Source organism: Danio aesculapii, chromosome 6 (genome assembly GCF_903798145.1).
Source record: "Danio aesculapii chromosome 6, fDanAes4.1, whole genome shotgun sequence".
In the NCBI taxonomy this organism is placed as follows: Eukaryota; Metazoa; Chordata; class Actinopteri; order Cypriniformes; family Danionidae; genus Danio; species Danio aesculapii.
This window is the reverse complement of record NC_079440.1, coordinates 18,380,971-18,395,846: the sequence shown is the minus strand read 5'-3', so window position 1 is coordinate 18,395,846 and position 14,876 is coordinate 18,380,971. Positions and strand designations below refer to the sequence as shown.

General features: G+C 44.1%; 1 protein-coding gene and 1 long non-coding RNA gene across 4 annotated transcripts in view; both read left to right on the top strand.

The window, feature by feature from the left end:
- mlpha (melanophilin a) overlaps positions 1-14,876 on the top strand; it is a 37,534-nt gene that overhangs the window by 20,270 nt on the left and 2,388 nt on the right. For 2 of the 3 annotated variants that reach the window (XM_056459706.1, XM_056459707.1), the window contains exon 12: positions 14,028-14,192. In XM_056459706.1, the coding sequence (XP_056315681.1) occupies positions 14,028-14,192 (165 nt within the window). Of the gene's footprint in view, positions 1-13,686; positions 13,858-14,027; positions 14,193-14,876 lie in introns of all 3 variants that reach the window. The other variant, XM_056459705.1, reaches the window with a different exon arrangement.
- LOC130230600 (uncharacterized) lies at positions 1,377-3,485 on the top strand. Its single transcript, XR_008837964.1, has 4 exons — positions 1,377-1,464; positions 2,275-2,319; positions 2,549-2,725; positions 3,139-3,485. It is a non-coding gene; the product is annotated as an uncharacterized LOC130230600 (long non-coding RNA).

Genomic DNA, 14,876 nt, shown 5'->3' with positions numbered 1-14,876 from the left:
CATCATGGCAATCCATCTCTGGGAAACATCCATACATTCTTGCATTCATACACACACACTACGGACAATTTAGCTTACCCAATTCACCTGTACCGCATATCTTTTCTTTGGACTGTGGGAGAAACCGGAGCACCCGGAGGAAACCCATGCGAACATGCAAACTCCACACAGAAACGCCAACTGACCCAGCCAAGGCTCGAACCAGCGACCTTCTTGCTGTGAGGCAACAGCACTACCTACTGTGCCACTGCATCGCCTACATACTATATAATGTACTTTTTAAAAAAGGTGATATCGATTTATATTCTATTATTTAAGGTAGTGAAAAATTATTTGTTTGAATACACAAATAATTGTTTGCTAAAAAGTACACTTTTGCATTTTAAGGGTACTTAAAGGGCTTAATTTGTATTTAAAGGGCTATTAGTTCCTAAATTTTCCATATTGTATATTAAAGGTACAAATTAGTATTTAAGAAAAGATATCAGAGTTGTTTAAGTTTGTTTTATTTGCGGATGATACAAGTATAATAATAATAATAATAATAATAATAATAATAATAATAATAATAATACATTTTGTTCAAAGGTGCCTTTCTGGCAACTCAAGGACACTGTACAATAAAACAAGAGCAATAAAACAACAAGAGAAATACTAAAAATATACACAACAATAGTGCAGATAAAATTAATCAATTAAGTATTAAAAGCCATCTTAAATAAGTGGGTTTTGAGTCTTCATTTGAATAGTGTGAGGGAGTCAATGTTTCTGATGGCAGGTGGTAGTGAGTTCCAAAGCCAGGGAGCAGAGCTGGCTGAATGCTCTATTGCCCAGAGACGATAGACGAGCAGAAGGAACAGACAAGTGGAGGGAGGACGAAGACCTTAGGGTGCGAGAAGGAACAGAAATGTGGATGAGGGCAGACAAATATGGAGGGGCGAGATTGTGAATGGCTTTGAATGGTAAAATCAATATATTAAAATCAATACAAAAATGAATACGTAATCAATGAAGCTGCTGCAGAACAGGGGTGATGTGATGAGAAGAAGGGATTCTGGTGATGATACGGGCAGGTGAGTTCTGGACCAACTGAAGCTTATGGAGGGATTTATGAGTGAGACCAAAGAGAAGGGAGTTGCAGTAGTCTAAACGAGATGTGACAAGGCTATGGTCGAGAACAGCACACTGTTATCCCTAAAGTTGTATTAATTCAAAATACCTAGATTCAATAAACATAAATACCCATTTTTTTGCTCAATTACTCAATTTGTTTAGTTTGTTGTACGATTTGCATGATATTTTTGATTCTACTGGAATGTTTAAATTGAATGTACTTAAAGCTTATTCTAGTCTGTTGTCAAAGTAGTGATGTGCAAGGGAAAATGTGATTGGCTCTTTGTCTTTGGACTGACGTCACTGGTGGATACAGCGTGAGCGCGCATTTTCGAATGGCTGCTGATCACTGTGAGTACGATTTCATATTTTTGTCTCAAACAGCCCATACATTGTTTTCCTTTAATAAACAAAGTATGTAACAGTTAACAAGGAAGCTACATGTAAGAATAAGCTGTGTCTAACGTTAGGATCATGTTATTGTTCCCGTCAATCGCAACCGCCATTACCACATTTATATACAGTTCTAAGACGTGCAAAGTGCAAAGACGTGCGTAATGCGATCGTGACATCGAACATATAATTTGAAAAAAAGTGAATGTAAGTTTTGCCTGTGTTAGCGTGTTCATTTATGCTACGTTATAACCGATCGCGGCCTCCGCATTATAACTTAACGTTACAGTTACTGTACGTGAAAACATGCTTTATGAGGTCGTCTCATGTAAAGTTTAATATTGATATTGTATTCGATGAGTCATCCGCGTTATCTGTTGTGTAAATTGATTATTTTTTCAGTGGTGGTTATGTCTCGTCAGAGATGTTTAGCATAACATTAGCCTGAGCTTTTTTAATGTTTCTTTGTGAGTGAAGCATTAAACAGACTAGAATACATTGAGGTTTGCCTCTTTCTTCACATGTAAGAAATACGAATCCATGTTAGTCAGCAGTTTTTAAAGATATGTAACCTCGTGCTCATCAACGTGATCTTAGCAAGTGCATTTTCAGGTTATTAGAATGAAAAGCTACATAAATAAATAGCTGTAGTGCTCTAATTCTTTTGGTTAACAGTATCTGTTTGGGAAAAAATTTGGAGTAAACAGATCAAAAAATGTAAATGTGTTTTGTCAACTAGTAATCTAATGTATATTTTTGTAACTGCAGATTCCAGAAAGATCAAAGCAAGGCCAACCAGGATGAGATGAAAATGTAAGTATTGCACATTTGCTTATGACAAAAAAGGGTTATTATTAAAACATTAGAGAATTAAACATGGGAGCTATGCAAGAACCAGCCATTTCCATGCATATATCAGGAATGTACTTGTAATGAAATGAGTACAGCATTGACAAACATGATAACATGTTAATTTGACAGTTGTTCAATTTTGACATTTCTCTGATGTTAATAAATTTTTGTGTGCGTTTAACTACTACAGGTGTATCAAGAATTCAACCAGATAGTTAGGAATAATCTTAAGCAAGAATTCTATGGGTCTCTTGATCATCACTGTCCACAGCTGATCCAGATCTTCAGGTCAAAGAGAGGTCTTACTGTGTTGCCATTGAGTGCTTCCAGTACTTCTTGGTGATGACCCAACTTCAAAGCATGTTTTGTAAGTATCATTAATACATGTTTTTGTATATTTATATACGTTTTTTTTGTATCATGTTTCTTAATGTGCATTTATTTTAGCAATAACAATAAATAAATGACCCAAACAATGTTTTATTGTAGTTCATTAATAAATAGAATGATCAACACCTTTGAAACTCTAAAATGATAAGTAGAATAACATAAAATCTTTAGTAATTTATATCAAATCTTTTCATGACTTGTATACAAAAAAAGTATTTAGTGTTTTGTAGTATTTTCATATTTTATATATTATTAAATACTGGATTTATTTGGGTATACAATTAACAAATTATGTTTGCATAGAACTAAAACATTCAATACAAGTAATATATATTAAAATCAAATGTACACCTCTAAGATTTATTTATGTTATCTATTTATTGTTGCAAGCTTCAGATTATGGAGACTCATGCCAACATGTGCCAACTGGATTCCTTAACCGAGAAAATGAAGATGTGGCTCTGCAACCCCTGTCCTTCCGCCTCCACCCATCCTCAGTGGGAATCATCTAGGAGGGGAATGTTGAAATGGACAATATACCCCAGGCCATGTAACTTTTTGAATTAACCTATGAACTACACCTAGGCTACCCAAAGTGCATGGACAATACCCTCTTTTTCATTCAACAAGTTTGGGTAAGAAGATGCTGAAGGGTAAGATTCTGGCTGTTAAAAAAATCAACTTGCCATGTAAAAAGGTACAGAAAAGGCATGTTCCTTCAGGCTTGCTGTCCTAACTGTGAGATAATTTTTTTTTTTAAATTATGCCTTAGTGTTTGGCAAGTGTTAATATTCCATAATGTTACAATTTAATAACATATTGGGGTTGTTTATGATTTGTATGTGTTTGTAAAAATTGTTTAAAAGATTAAGCAATTGTTTTAATACGATTTATAACAATAAAAATTGACTAATTGTTGTACAAGGCATTTTCTAGTTTTGTCACTTGTTTCGGATTGATATTCCTAAGTGATTTTAAATAAAGTGTAAAGTAAATTTTTATTCTTTGTCCTTGTTTGTAATGTAGGTGTACTTTCATTAAATCATCTATTGTGAATAGCTAAATTTTAAATAATTTCTGTCACAACATTCAGGTCAAGATTTTATGTATTAAGCCTATACAGGTTGATTGAACTTAAAAAATTTATGGAAACTCGTTGCCCTAAAAAAGCTAATTTAGTTTTGTTGAAAAAACAACACCTTTTAGATTTATTGTACCTAAGATTTCAATAGTGTTGTACTAAAAACCTTTATTTCAGTCAACTAAATATTTAATTAAATGCATTTAAAATCATAAGTACAATAAACTAAAAAAGTGTTGTTTATTCAACAAGATGAAATTAGCTTTTTTAGGGCAACGAGTTTCCATAAATTTTTTAAGTTCAATCAACCTGTCCGGGCTTACAGTGCAGTGGCATGAGGGGTAAGAGAGGGGCGGAGACGGTTAATGTTGCGTAGGTGGAAGTAAGCAGACTGGGTGATGTTATTGATGTGAGAATCAATATTGATGTGCTGTCAAGGATGACACCCAGACTCTTGACCTGTTTAGAGGGATAAATGGAAGAGTCATCAATTGAGAGAGAAAAGCTGTCAGTTTTGGAGAGTGTAGATTTGGTCCAAAAACTGAGATTTTGCTTGTTGGAACTATTTAATTTGAGGAAGTTAAGAGATGTACTATATAATTAATGACAAATTACAGCAGTTCCCCTTCGGATGGGGAACTCCAATGCTATGTGGAAACTTCCACTATGGGGATTTCGTCAGAATCCAATCATCTGAAAGAGTATAAAAACGGGCCAATGAAATGCCAATGAGTTGGCAGCGTCAGCGTGCACAGCTGGCGTCAATGACAATCAGTCATGCTATAAAGACGCAGCCAGTGCCATGCTCGACATCCTTTCGCTTTCAGAGCCTTTCACGAAGCTTCTGAGAGAGTCTTTGAGGGCATCTCCAACCTGTGTCTACAGAGAGAGATCGAGAAGCAGCTTCTCCCGGTCCAGAGCGCGTATACGCAGTGGCAGATGGTCGAGCTGGGTATTTCTCCCTTGCCTGGCGTCCTTTGGGTCCGGTCCTCCAAGAGCGGTTTGTATATAGGAAAAAAGCTTTCCTAAAAGAGCAACACGGTCGTGCAGCGCGTCTTTTTCAAGACGTCACTCCGACCGTGCGTTTCTGGATGCGGTGGTTTCCTATCCCCGGATGATGGGCACAAGCACAGCGTTTCATGTCTGGGGGTCCAGCATGTTAATGCGGTGCTCGCGGGCAGTGCATGCCATCACTGATGTCATGTCTGTTGCGCAGTTAAGATCGCGGCTCGCTCTTGCAAAAGAGCCACCCACCCCAGTTGTCCCCCGCACTGCGGTTGGCACTCGGGCAGATCTGAGGGTTTCAGTGAGAGTAAATCCACCGCCCCCGGGCCGTGGACCTCTCGCTCCTCCACGCGCTCCATCCAAGCTTCAGGTGAAGAGAAGCGCTCCGTCCTTGGATGGTCGCTCTCTCACCTGATGACACCGGGGGTCAGATGTCCATCGCTGCATCGGAGGATGGGCTGTCATTGTCTGATGAGGATGCGAGCCCGCTCGCTCCCTCCCTCCGGGGAGGAGAGCGCGGCGTTAGCATCTAAAAAGCAGACGTGATGGCCGTGCTTTCTCGGGCTGCTTCGGCCGTGGGTCTGGTGATGGTTTATCCCCCAGCCCCGCGGCCGGACCGACTAGATGGGTGTATGTGGAGGATATAAGGAGGCAAGACCTTCAAAGCCTCCCGTCCCCTTCTTCCCGGAAGTGCACAGTAAACTCACGCTGTCCTGAGGGGACTTTTTTTCTGCCCGATCTGCGTGCGCTTCCATCCTCACCATCCTTGGAGGTTGGGCTGTCAAGGTCTGACGAGGATTCGAACCCGCTCGCTCCCTCCGGGACTTTGAGCGCGGCGTCGAATCCAGAAGCAGACTTTGCGGCTGTGCTTCCCCAGGCTGCTTCGGCCGTGGCTCTGGAGATGGTTTATCCCCCAGCTCCGCGGCCGGACCGATTAGAGGGGTGTGATGTGGAGGATGAAGGCGAGACCTTCTAAGCCTCCCCATCCCCTTCTTCCTGGATGGGCACAGTAGGCTCACGCAGTGTGCTGCGTGCGCCTTCCCCCTCACCATGCAGCGCAGGCGCTGGCCCGGCTGCGCGAGGATGGTTCTGACCCAGGACTGAGCATGCGCTCCGCACCGCAACCGACTATGCTCTTACAAAAAAAAAAAAAAAAAAAGTCGGCTGTGTGTGCCCTGGGAAGGACGATGATCACATCCGTGATCCAGGAATGCCACCTCAGGTTAAACCTGGTGATGTGCGTGACGTTGACAAAGTTCGCTTTCTTAACTCACCCATATCCCAGGCTGGCCTGTTCGGCGACACTGGCGGTGAATTCGCCCAGGAATTCACGCCGGTGATAGAGCAGTCGGAGGCGATGGGCGAGGTCTCTATCGGCGGGATTGTATGACCGCTCCCCCCCGCCGAGCCATCCACATCCACTGGTTTTTCGCCGAGGACGCCCGCCCGCAGCTTTGCTTCGCCGCCCCCGCCTGCGCCTCCGGCCACGCGGCTGCGCCGAGCATCGCGCCGGCAACCAGCGTTCCCCGCCCAGGGCGCCGCTAAGTTCGGTAAAACGGACCGCGAAGCGTCCCTGAGGCGGGCCATCTGGGGAGGAGGGAATTTGCTCTTTCCCCGCTGGAGGGCGGGGCACGTTATTTAAAGGCGTAAAAAAAAAAAAAAAAAAAACGCCATCAAAATCCTCAGTGAAAGAGCACTTTTCCCCTCCTCCGGATGTGACAGCCCGAACACTGCCAGTCTGGGACGCTATGCCTTCCAGCTTGCAGGATCGGTGCATTTCGCCAATGGCTCATGGAGCACGAGAGAACGGTCTCCTTTCTCTCCACTCCCAGCCCCTCTCCTGGAGTTTGAGTGCGAGACGAGAACATCTCCTCTCCTGCTCTCCTGTGGGACCCCAGCGCTCCCCGGATGAGCCCACTCACTCCACGCTGCCCCGCCGCTGGCACGTCAGCGATCGTGCGGGTGGGACCATTTGCGGGGGCTCTGCCTGCCTGGTTAGCGTGGGCCAGCCCATCGCAATGGCTCATCCATACGACCAGACTCGGCTATGCGATTCAGTTCGCTAAACGGCCTCCCAGGTTCACGGGCGACCAGGGTCAGTCCTGCGTCCGCCCCTGTCTTGCGAGAGGAGATTGCTGTCCTCCTGGCGAAGGATGCAATCGAGCCGGCCCTCCAGCCGAGATGGAGCGCGGGTTTTACAGCCCGCACTTCATCGTGCCCCAAAAAAAAAAAAAAAAAAAAGCGGTGGGCTATGGCTAATCCTATATCTGCACATTTTGAACCGCTGCCTTCACAGGCTGCGCTTCGGAATGCTTACGCAGATGCGCATCACGCGATGCGTTCGTCCTCAGGATTGGTTTGCAGCAATAGATCTGAAGGACGCGTATTTTCATATCTCCACACTTCCACGCCACCGGCAGTTTCTGCGGTTTGCGTTTGAAGGTCGAGCGTGGCAATACAAGGTCCTCCCCTTCGGGCTCTCTCTGTCTCCGCGAGTTTTCACCAAGCTCACGGGGGGTGCCCTCGCGCCCCTTCGGCTCGCCGGCATCCGCACGCTCAATTATTTCGATGACTGGCTGATTTTTAGCCCACTCTCGGGAGCAATTGATTATGCACAGAGACAAGGTGCTCCGGCACCTCCGCCCGTTGGGGTTTCAGGTCAATCGAGAAAAGAGCAAGCTCGCCCCCGTGCAGAGCATCTCCTTTCTCGGGTTGGAGCTGGACTCGATCACTATGGAGGCGCGCCTCTCACGAGAGCGCGCCGAGGTAATGCTGAACTGTCTGAGAGAGTTCGACAGGAAAAAAAGTGGTCCCCCTGAAATTATTTCAGAGGCTCCTGGGGCATATGGCATCCGTAGCCGCGGCCATGCCGCTCGGATTGCTCCATATGAGACCACTACAGCATTGGCTTCACGATCGGGTCCCCAGACGCGCATGGCACGCGGGCCCACACCGAGTGACTGTCACTGCGCTGTGTCACCGCACCCGCACCCCCTGGAAAGGACCCCTCCTTCCTACAGGCCAGTGTGCCCCTAGGTCAGGAGTCCAGGCAGGCTGTCGTTTCGGCAGATGCCTCCAGTATGGGGTGGGGGGGCCGTGTGTAGCGGGCATGCTGCTGCGGACCTGTGGAGGGGAACCCAGCTGCATTGGCATATCAACTGCCTAGAGCTGTTGGCAGTGTTTCTCGCTCTGCGCCGCTTTTTACCGGTGCTGAGGGGGCAACACGTGCTGGTCAGGACGGACAGCATGGCCGCGGTAGCGTATTCCATCCGGATGGGGGGTATACGCTCCCGCTGCATGTCTCAGCTCGCTCGCCGTCTGCTCCTCTGGAGTCATACGCGGCTGAAGTCGCTGCTTGCTATTCACACCCCGGATGGGCTCAACCGTGCGGCCAACAGGCTCTCACGGCAGCTCCTTCCCCGGGAGAATGGCGACTCCACCCCGAGTCATGCGTAAGTATGCACTCCCCCCAGTGAGCCTACTCGCGCAGTTTCTGTGCAAGGTCAGGGAGGACGAGGGGCAGGTCTTGCTAGTTGCGCCCCTGGCCCAACCGGACCTGGATATCAGAACTCTCCCTCCTCGCGACGCCCCCCCTGGCGAGTCCCTTTGAGAGAGGACCTACTCTCTCAGGGACAGGGCACCATCTGGCACCCTCGCTTAGTTCTGTGGAACCTCCACGTGGGGTCCATAAGACGCGACGAGGAAGACTTAGGTAACCTACCGGTGGCGGTGGTTAATACCATCACTCAGGCTAGTGCACCCTCTACGAGGCATGCCTACGCCCTGGAGTGGAGTCTATTCACTGAGTGGTGCGCTTCTCGCCGAGAAGACCCCCGATCTTGCCAGATCAGTGTTGTGCTTTCTTTCCTTCAGGACAGGTGGAGCGAAGGCTGTCGCGCTCCACACTGAGGGTTTACGTGGCCACCATCTCCGCTCATCATGGTGCGTGGATGGCGGCACCGTGGGGAGGCATAACCTCATCATCCAGTTCCTCAGAGGTGCGAGGCGGATGTTTTCCCCCGCCCCCCTCTCATACCCTCTTGAGATCTCGCGGTAGTGCTACGAGCCTACGTGGGGATCCCTTCGAACCACTCGACTCAGTATCCTTGAGATTTCTGTCCTTGAAGACAGCTCTGCTGGTCGTGTTGGCATCGGTTAAGAGGGTTAGGTACCTGGAGGCATTTTCGGTCAGTGACTCGTGCCTAGAATTCGGGCCGGCCTACTCTCACGTTGTCCTGAGACCCCGGCCCGGCTATGTGCCCAAGGTTCCTACCACGCAGTTTAAGAATCAGGTAGTGAGCCTGCAAGCGCTGCCCGCGGAGGAGGCAGACCCAGCCCTTTCATTGTTGTGTCCTGTTCGCGCTTTGCGAATATATGTGGACCATACTCAGAGCCTTAGATCCTCTGACCAGCTCTTTGTCCATTACAGTGGTCGGCAGATGGGAAGTGCCGTATCTAAACAGAGGTTGGCCCACTGGATAGTGGATGCCATCTCCCTCGCCTTTGGGCCAGGGTGAGCCGTGTCCCCCGGGGGTGAGAGCGCACTCCACTGCGGAGCATCGCATCCTCCTGGGCGTTAGCACGCGGCGCCTCTCTGACAGACATTTGTAGAGCTACGGGTTGGGTGACACCCAATACATTTGCAAGGTTACAATCTGCGAGTGGAGCCGGTTTCCTCAAGGGTATTAGGCAACCCTTGGTGATTGAGGAAACGATTCGGTTGAGGTGTCGAAACACGCTTGCTGCGCCACTCTCCCTAACCCGGAGATACGTGCGCTTTTTCAGCTTTGTCAGTTTAGTTCCCCATTTCTTTGGCGAACCCTGCAGAGTTCCTCCGAGGCCCCCAGCACCTGACTCAGCGGAGGAGTCAGGTGTTGGCCCGTTACGTTGTCGGCATGCCCGCTGGTCAGCCCGCGTTCTGGGTATAGGTGCCTGCTATGTGTGATCCCCGCTGGCGATCCCATACGTTCACTCAGCCACGGTATAGTCCCCCCTTCTAGGGCAGGCTCGTGTCTTCCCTCCCCGCTAACCATCCTTATGCAAGGACTCCCCATCTCTGGGCTAGTCCATAGGTTGTCACCAGGTCTCCCCTCTGGGTAACAGGTGAGCTCCGCAGCGTCCTCCCTATCGGGACTGAACGCTTTCCCAACGTACTGTCGTATCAAAACCTATTTTACTGGGTTATTGCGACTCCCCGAAAAACATAACTGTTCTGAACAGGTAAGTGAGGGCCAGGGGACACGTTGGAAGACTGTGTCTCGGGGCGTGGTAGGTGCGCTCGCTCTACTGCGTGGCACACCCTTCGCCAGGGACGCAGTAAGGTTCTTTCGTTGTGGCGTTTTCCAAAGATTTCCCCATAGTGGAAGTTTCCACATAGCATTGGAGTTCCCCATCCGAAGGGGAACGCTACGGTTACTAAAGTAACCCTTCGTTCCCCGAGGGGGGGAACGGAAATGCTATGTTCCTTCGCCACAACGATTGTCCCTTAGCTGTTGAGCGTGAAAGTCTCTTCAGCTAGAAAAGGATGTCGAGCATGGCACTGGCTGCGTCTTTATAGCATGACTGATTGTCATTGACGCCAGCTGTGCACGCTGACGCTGCCAACTCATTGGCATTTCATTGGCCCGTTTTTATACTCTTTCAGATGATTGGATTCTGACGAAATCCCCATAGTGGAAGTTTCCACATAGCATTTCCGTTCCCCCCCTCGGGGAACGAAGGGTTACTTTAGTAACCGTAGCGTTTTCTTGTTTTATACAATACAATTGCCGTATTATTTACACAGTGTTTTTTCCAGTTTTTTTGAAGTACATTTAAAATTACGTAAAATCAAAGTAATAAATTGTAATTACTTGCTGTGTAAAAAAAATAAAAAATCTTAAAAAAGGTCAAATGACTGGCAGCTACGGCTGCCAAACAAAAACCATAAAATTACGGTAAAATTTCTTTGTTGAAATAAAGTGCAAAAAACAATAAATCTACAGATATTTTCATTAAAATGTTTACAGAAAAACACTGTTATTTTGCAGACTTTTCCTAGATTATTACAATCAAATCTGTTCAATAAATAAAATAGATAAATTCCGCTCACATGCACCTGCTCCGGATTCTGCTGATTGCACACACACAGTCGGAGGATCGTTATGAACTGATTACATGGACTTTAAAAGCAGCACAGATGCACGCACCAATTGCTAAATCTTGTTATACTGTTACTGTGAACATTATGACGCGTTTCTCTTCTTTTGCCTTGCTTTGTTTGTTAATTGTTCATGTGGTTTGCTGCCGGGACTGACCATTTGGCTGTTATTTGACCATGACTCTGGATTCCCTGCATACATCTGTTTGCCCCTGTGTTGACTGTTGCTTGCCTGACCATCTCCGTGTAATAAACCTGCATTTGGATCTGCACTCCTTTGTCAGCATCCCCTTCACATTACAGTTCAGTTTCATTTAAGATTTGTAACTGAAATATTCCATAAAACTTAAACCTCTACATGTTTTATATAAATGCTATTCGATAAAATGCAACAACTGTAATCTTAAAGTTGTGAGAATTTTAATCAGTTGTATCTCGTTTGTTGTTTTATCCAGATGTTTTTGATCCAAAGTAAAACTGTCAAATTTTGACCATGAGCATGTCTTGGCATTTTATTAAAGGTGCTTAATTGTAATGATTGAGATAAAATTCTTTTAAATAACATTTTTCTCTTGAACTGTTAGTGCAGTCACTTTACTGATGATGTTCGATAATAATAATCTAGGAAAAGTTTGTGAAATAACAGTGTTTCTCTGTAAAACTCTTAGTGTATAACTTTTTTGAAGGGATTTGATCATAATAATTTTGGAAAAGTTTGTAAAATAACAGTATTTTTCTGTAAACATTTTTATGAAAATATGTGTAGATTTATTATTTTTTGCACTTTATTTCAACAATGAAATTTTACCGTAATTTTATGGTTTCTGTTTGGCAGCCGTAGCTGCCAGTCATTTGACCTTTTTTTACGATATTTTTTTTTTACAATGAATGCAGAAAAAAGTAATTAGACTGATAAAAAATGTGGGGTATTTGGAGCATGCAAATCCTTTATTTTTTAAATTAAAGATACTTAAGTTTAATGATTTGGTTGAATTTGAAACAGCACAATTTATGTGTAAAGCTAGGAATAAATTACTTCCAAAATGCATACAAAAGTTATTTTAAGAAAGACAAGGGGAAATAATGTGGGAAGAACAACATTTTAGGAGGTTGAAAACAAGGACAACTTTAAAAAAAATTGTGTATGTCTGTATGTGGTGTGACATTATGGAATAGTCTAGAACAGATTCTCAAACAATGTCAGGATATTAATCAATTATCAATATATATTATTAAAGGAATATAATGATGAATAGCAGTGATTGAAAAAGAATAAAATGAGAAAGGCATGAAGAAATTTCAATTATTGGCTATTTGCAATACTATATATTTTTTATAAAATGTAAATGTACAAATGGAATCAAATATATATGTCAAAGATGCCAAAAGGATAAAATATGTGTCAAGTAAAGCTCATATGTCTCATGTAAAAAGAAGAGATAAGTAAAAGAAATAAGTTGAATAGACGAATGATGTATGTGGTAATTGGGTGGGAAAATGATAAGCTTGTGCCACGTCCATTTTGACCATGTTGAAATGTATTTTTTGTCAAAGAATTTTTATGTATGATTTTCCTGTTCAAAATAATTCTAATCAAATCAAATCAAAAAGGACAAAAATGTAAGTTTAGAAAGGGTTCTGCCCCAGTGACAGCTTTTGTAGGGTAAAAATAAGTGCACTATCCCCACCATTTGACAAGAAAAATCTCCATACTGAAAAATAGAATGTCCATACTGCCCAACAGCAGTGATTAGCACTCCCACTTCGAATGTTATTATTGGTTAAATGGGCGTTATCAGTGGTTATTGGCTGATGTATATGGGTCAGTAGGGGCCTTCTGTGTTTACTAGTAGGCTCAGAAGGCTGTTATCATCCATCCACATGGTTAATCAATTATACTTAAAGAAAAGACTCCAGATTCAGATCTGTTTTTACATTACCATGATGGTTGGGTTTAGGGTTGGGGTTGGGGTAGATGTTAATAAAATACAATAAATAGGAAATGTGCTAAATGATATAAATAATTTTTGTTAACTTCTGGCTGCAGCCATTTGTGATCTATTGCTGACTAACAATGCGCAGAAGGCACCTACTGGCCCATATCTATCAGCTGATAACCACTGACAATGCCCATTCAACCAAGTGATAACAGTCCAATTGGCTGATTAAAATCAGCCTTCTTCAAAAAAATTAATTAAGATCATTTCAATAGAACCTTTGCAATTTACAACTGCACATTAGTACCTTTGAGGTCCACTTTTGTACCTTTAAAGTAGTATGAGGTACAGATTTGAAAGTTTTTAAGGTATTAACATGTACCTTTAAGGACAGGCTAGGAACAAAAAAGTACCTTTTGAAAAAGTACAGCCTCAGTGTCAGATTTTGTACCTTTATTTCTGAGAGTATAGTAAGGTTTTCTTATGGGCAAATGAGTAAACGATGACAGATTTTTCATTTTTTGGGTAAACTATTCCTTTAATAAATAAAACGAATGAGTTTTACAACTGGGGAGTTTATTAGCACAGCCAAAGAAACATCAGAAAGATTTCCCGTGAATTATTTTCTAAAGACCATGAGGCATCAGCAATACTTCAGCCTCATTTAGCTGTAACCTAAGCAATGCTAATACCTCACTTGGGTCATTTTAGGGTTTTACTGCTGATGAGGCTTCTCTCCTCTCGGTTAATTGCTGTTCCCTTTACATGGCTTTCAGAGATCCACTGCTGCGGCCCTATGCGACATCACAACTGAGATTCTAAGAACAATTAATGCCACTGAAAGCGCTATGAACGAGTTGACCCCCTCAAATCCTAATGACAGACTTCAGTTAGCGGGCACAGATGTTAAGCAGGCTGATGATGCGTACAGGGAACTTGAGGAAAATGTAAGCTTATCCCTCTAACAGATACTGTTATGTTTGTTTGAAGCAGAGAGTTTAGACATATGGAAGTGATCAAGTGGTTTTGCTGCATATCACTATATATAATACTATCACTACATTAGTTAAGAAACAATTTGTTAAGAACTTTTTTTTTTCTTCTTTTTTTGCTGCAGGTGTACATGACTGCAGGGAAGTCCTATGAAGTAGCAAAAAAATTGCAAAAGATTGAGCAGAATGCCAAGAATCACTATGGTGGCCCGTTAACTGATTCAGAACTCTCTGAACTAGAGGACCAGGTTGCTCTGGCTGTCGCCAAAGTTCAGGGCACAGAAAGTGAAGTAAGCATTAATTTGAAAACATTTTTGCCTAGAAATGAAGCGGCTGTTGTATATCAACCCATACATCTCTCTGTCTGTCTGACTCTTTGTGTAGCTATTTGATTTGTCTGCCTTCTTGTCAACCCGTCTGTATGCGAGTCTGTCATAGTCCCTTTAAGGAATAGGTCTCAAATTTCAATTCCTGGAGAGCTGCAGTTTTGCACAATTTTGCTCCAACCCTAATCAAACATAGTTGATCCCAATCATAAAGGTTTTCAAGACAACTAGAGATTATTAAGCAGGTGTGAGTTGGAGGTGGTTGGAGCTAAACTGAGCTGAGGCCAGAGCGCGGTTCACTTGGGCTTTGGTGCGGTACGTTTTAGTGTGAGTGCAAAGCGCGCCTGAGCCCGAAACTGAAGACGAGACATGACTTTTAAGGGACTGTTTCATATGTGTTTATTAATCATTCTTACTGTTTAATGAACAAACACTGTCATAGTTTCTTAAAGACGCAAACCCCTCACTGCACGACAGCTGCACCTTCAGCAAACCTCCTAATTCCTGCAGCACGAGGACTTCATGATTGTTTATGAGCATCAAAAGTGGCTGATTTGTTCTGTGAAATATCTGACTGCGTGTCACTGCATCCCAAACCACTAAAACGATAAAACTAAAGAAATTTCTACTGTGCTGAGCAAAAGCGCT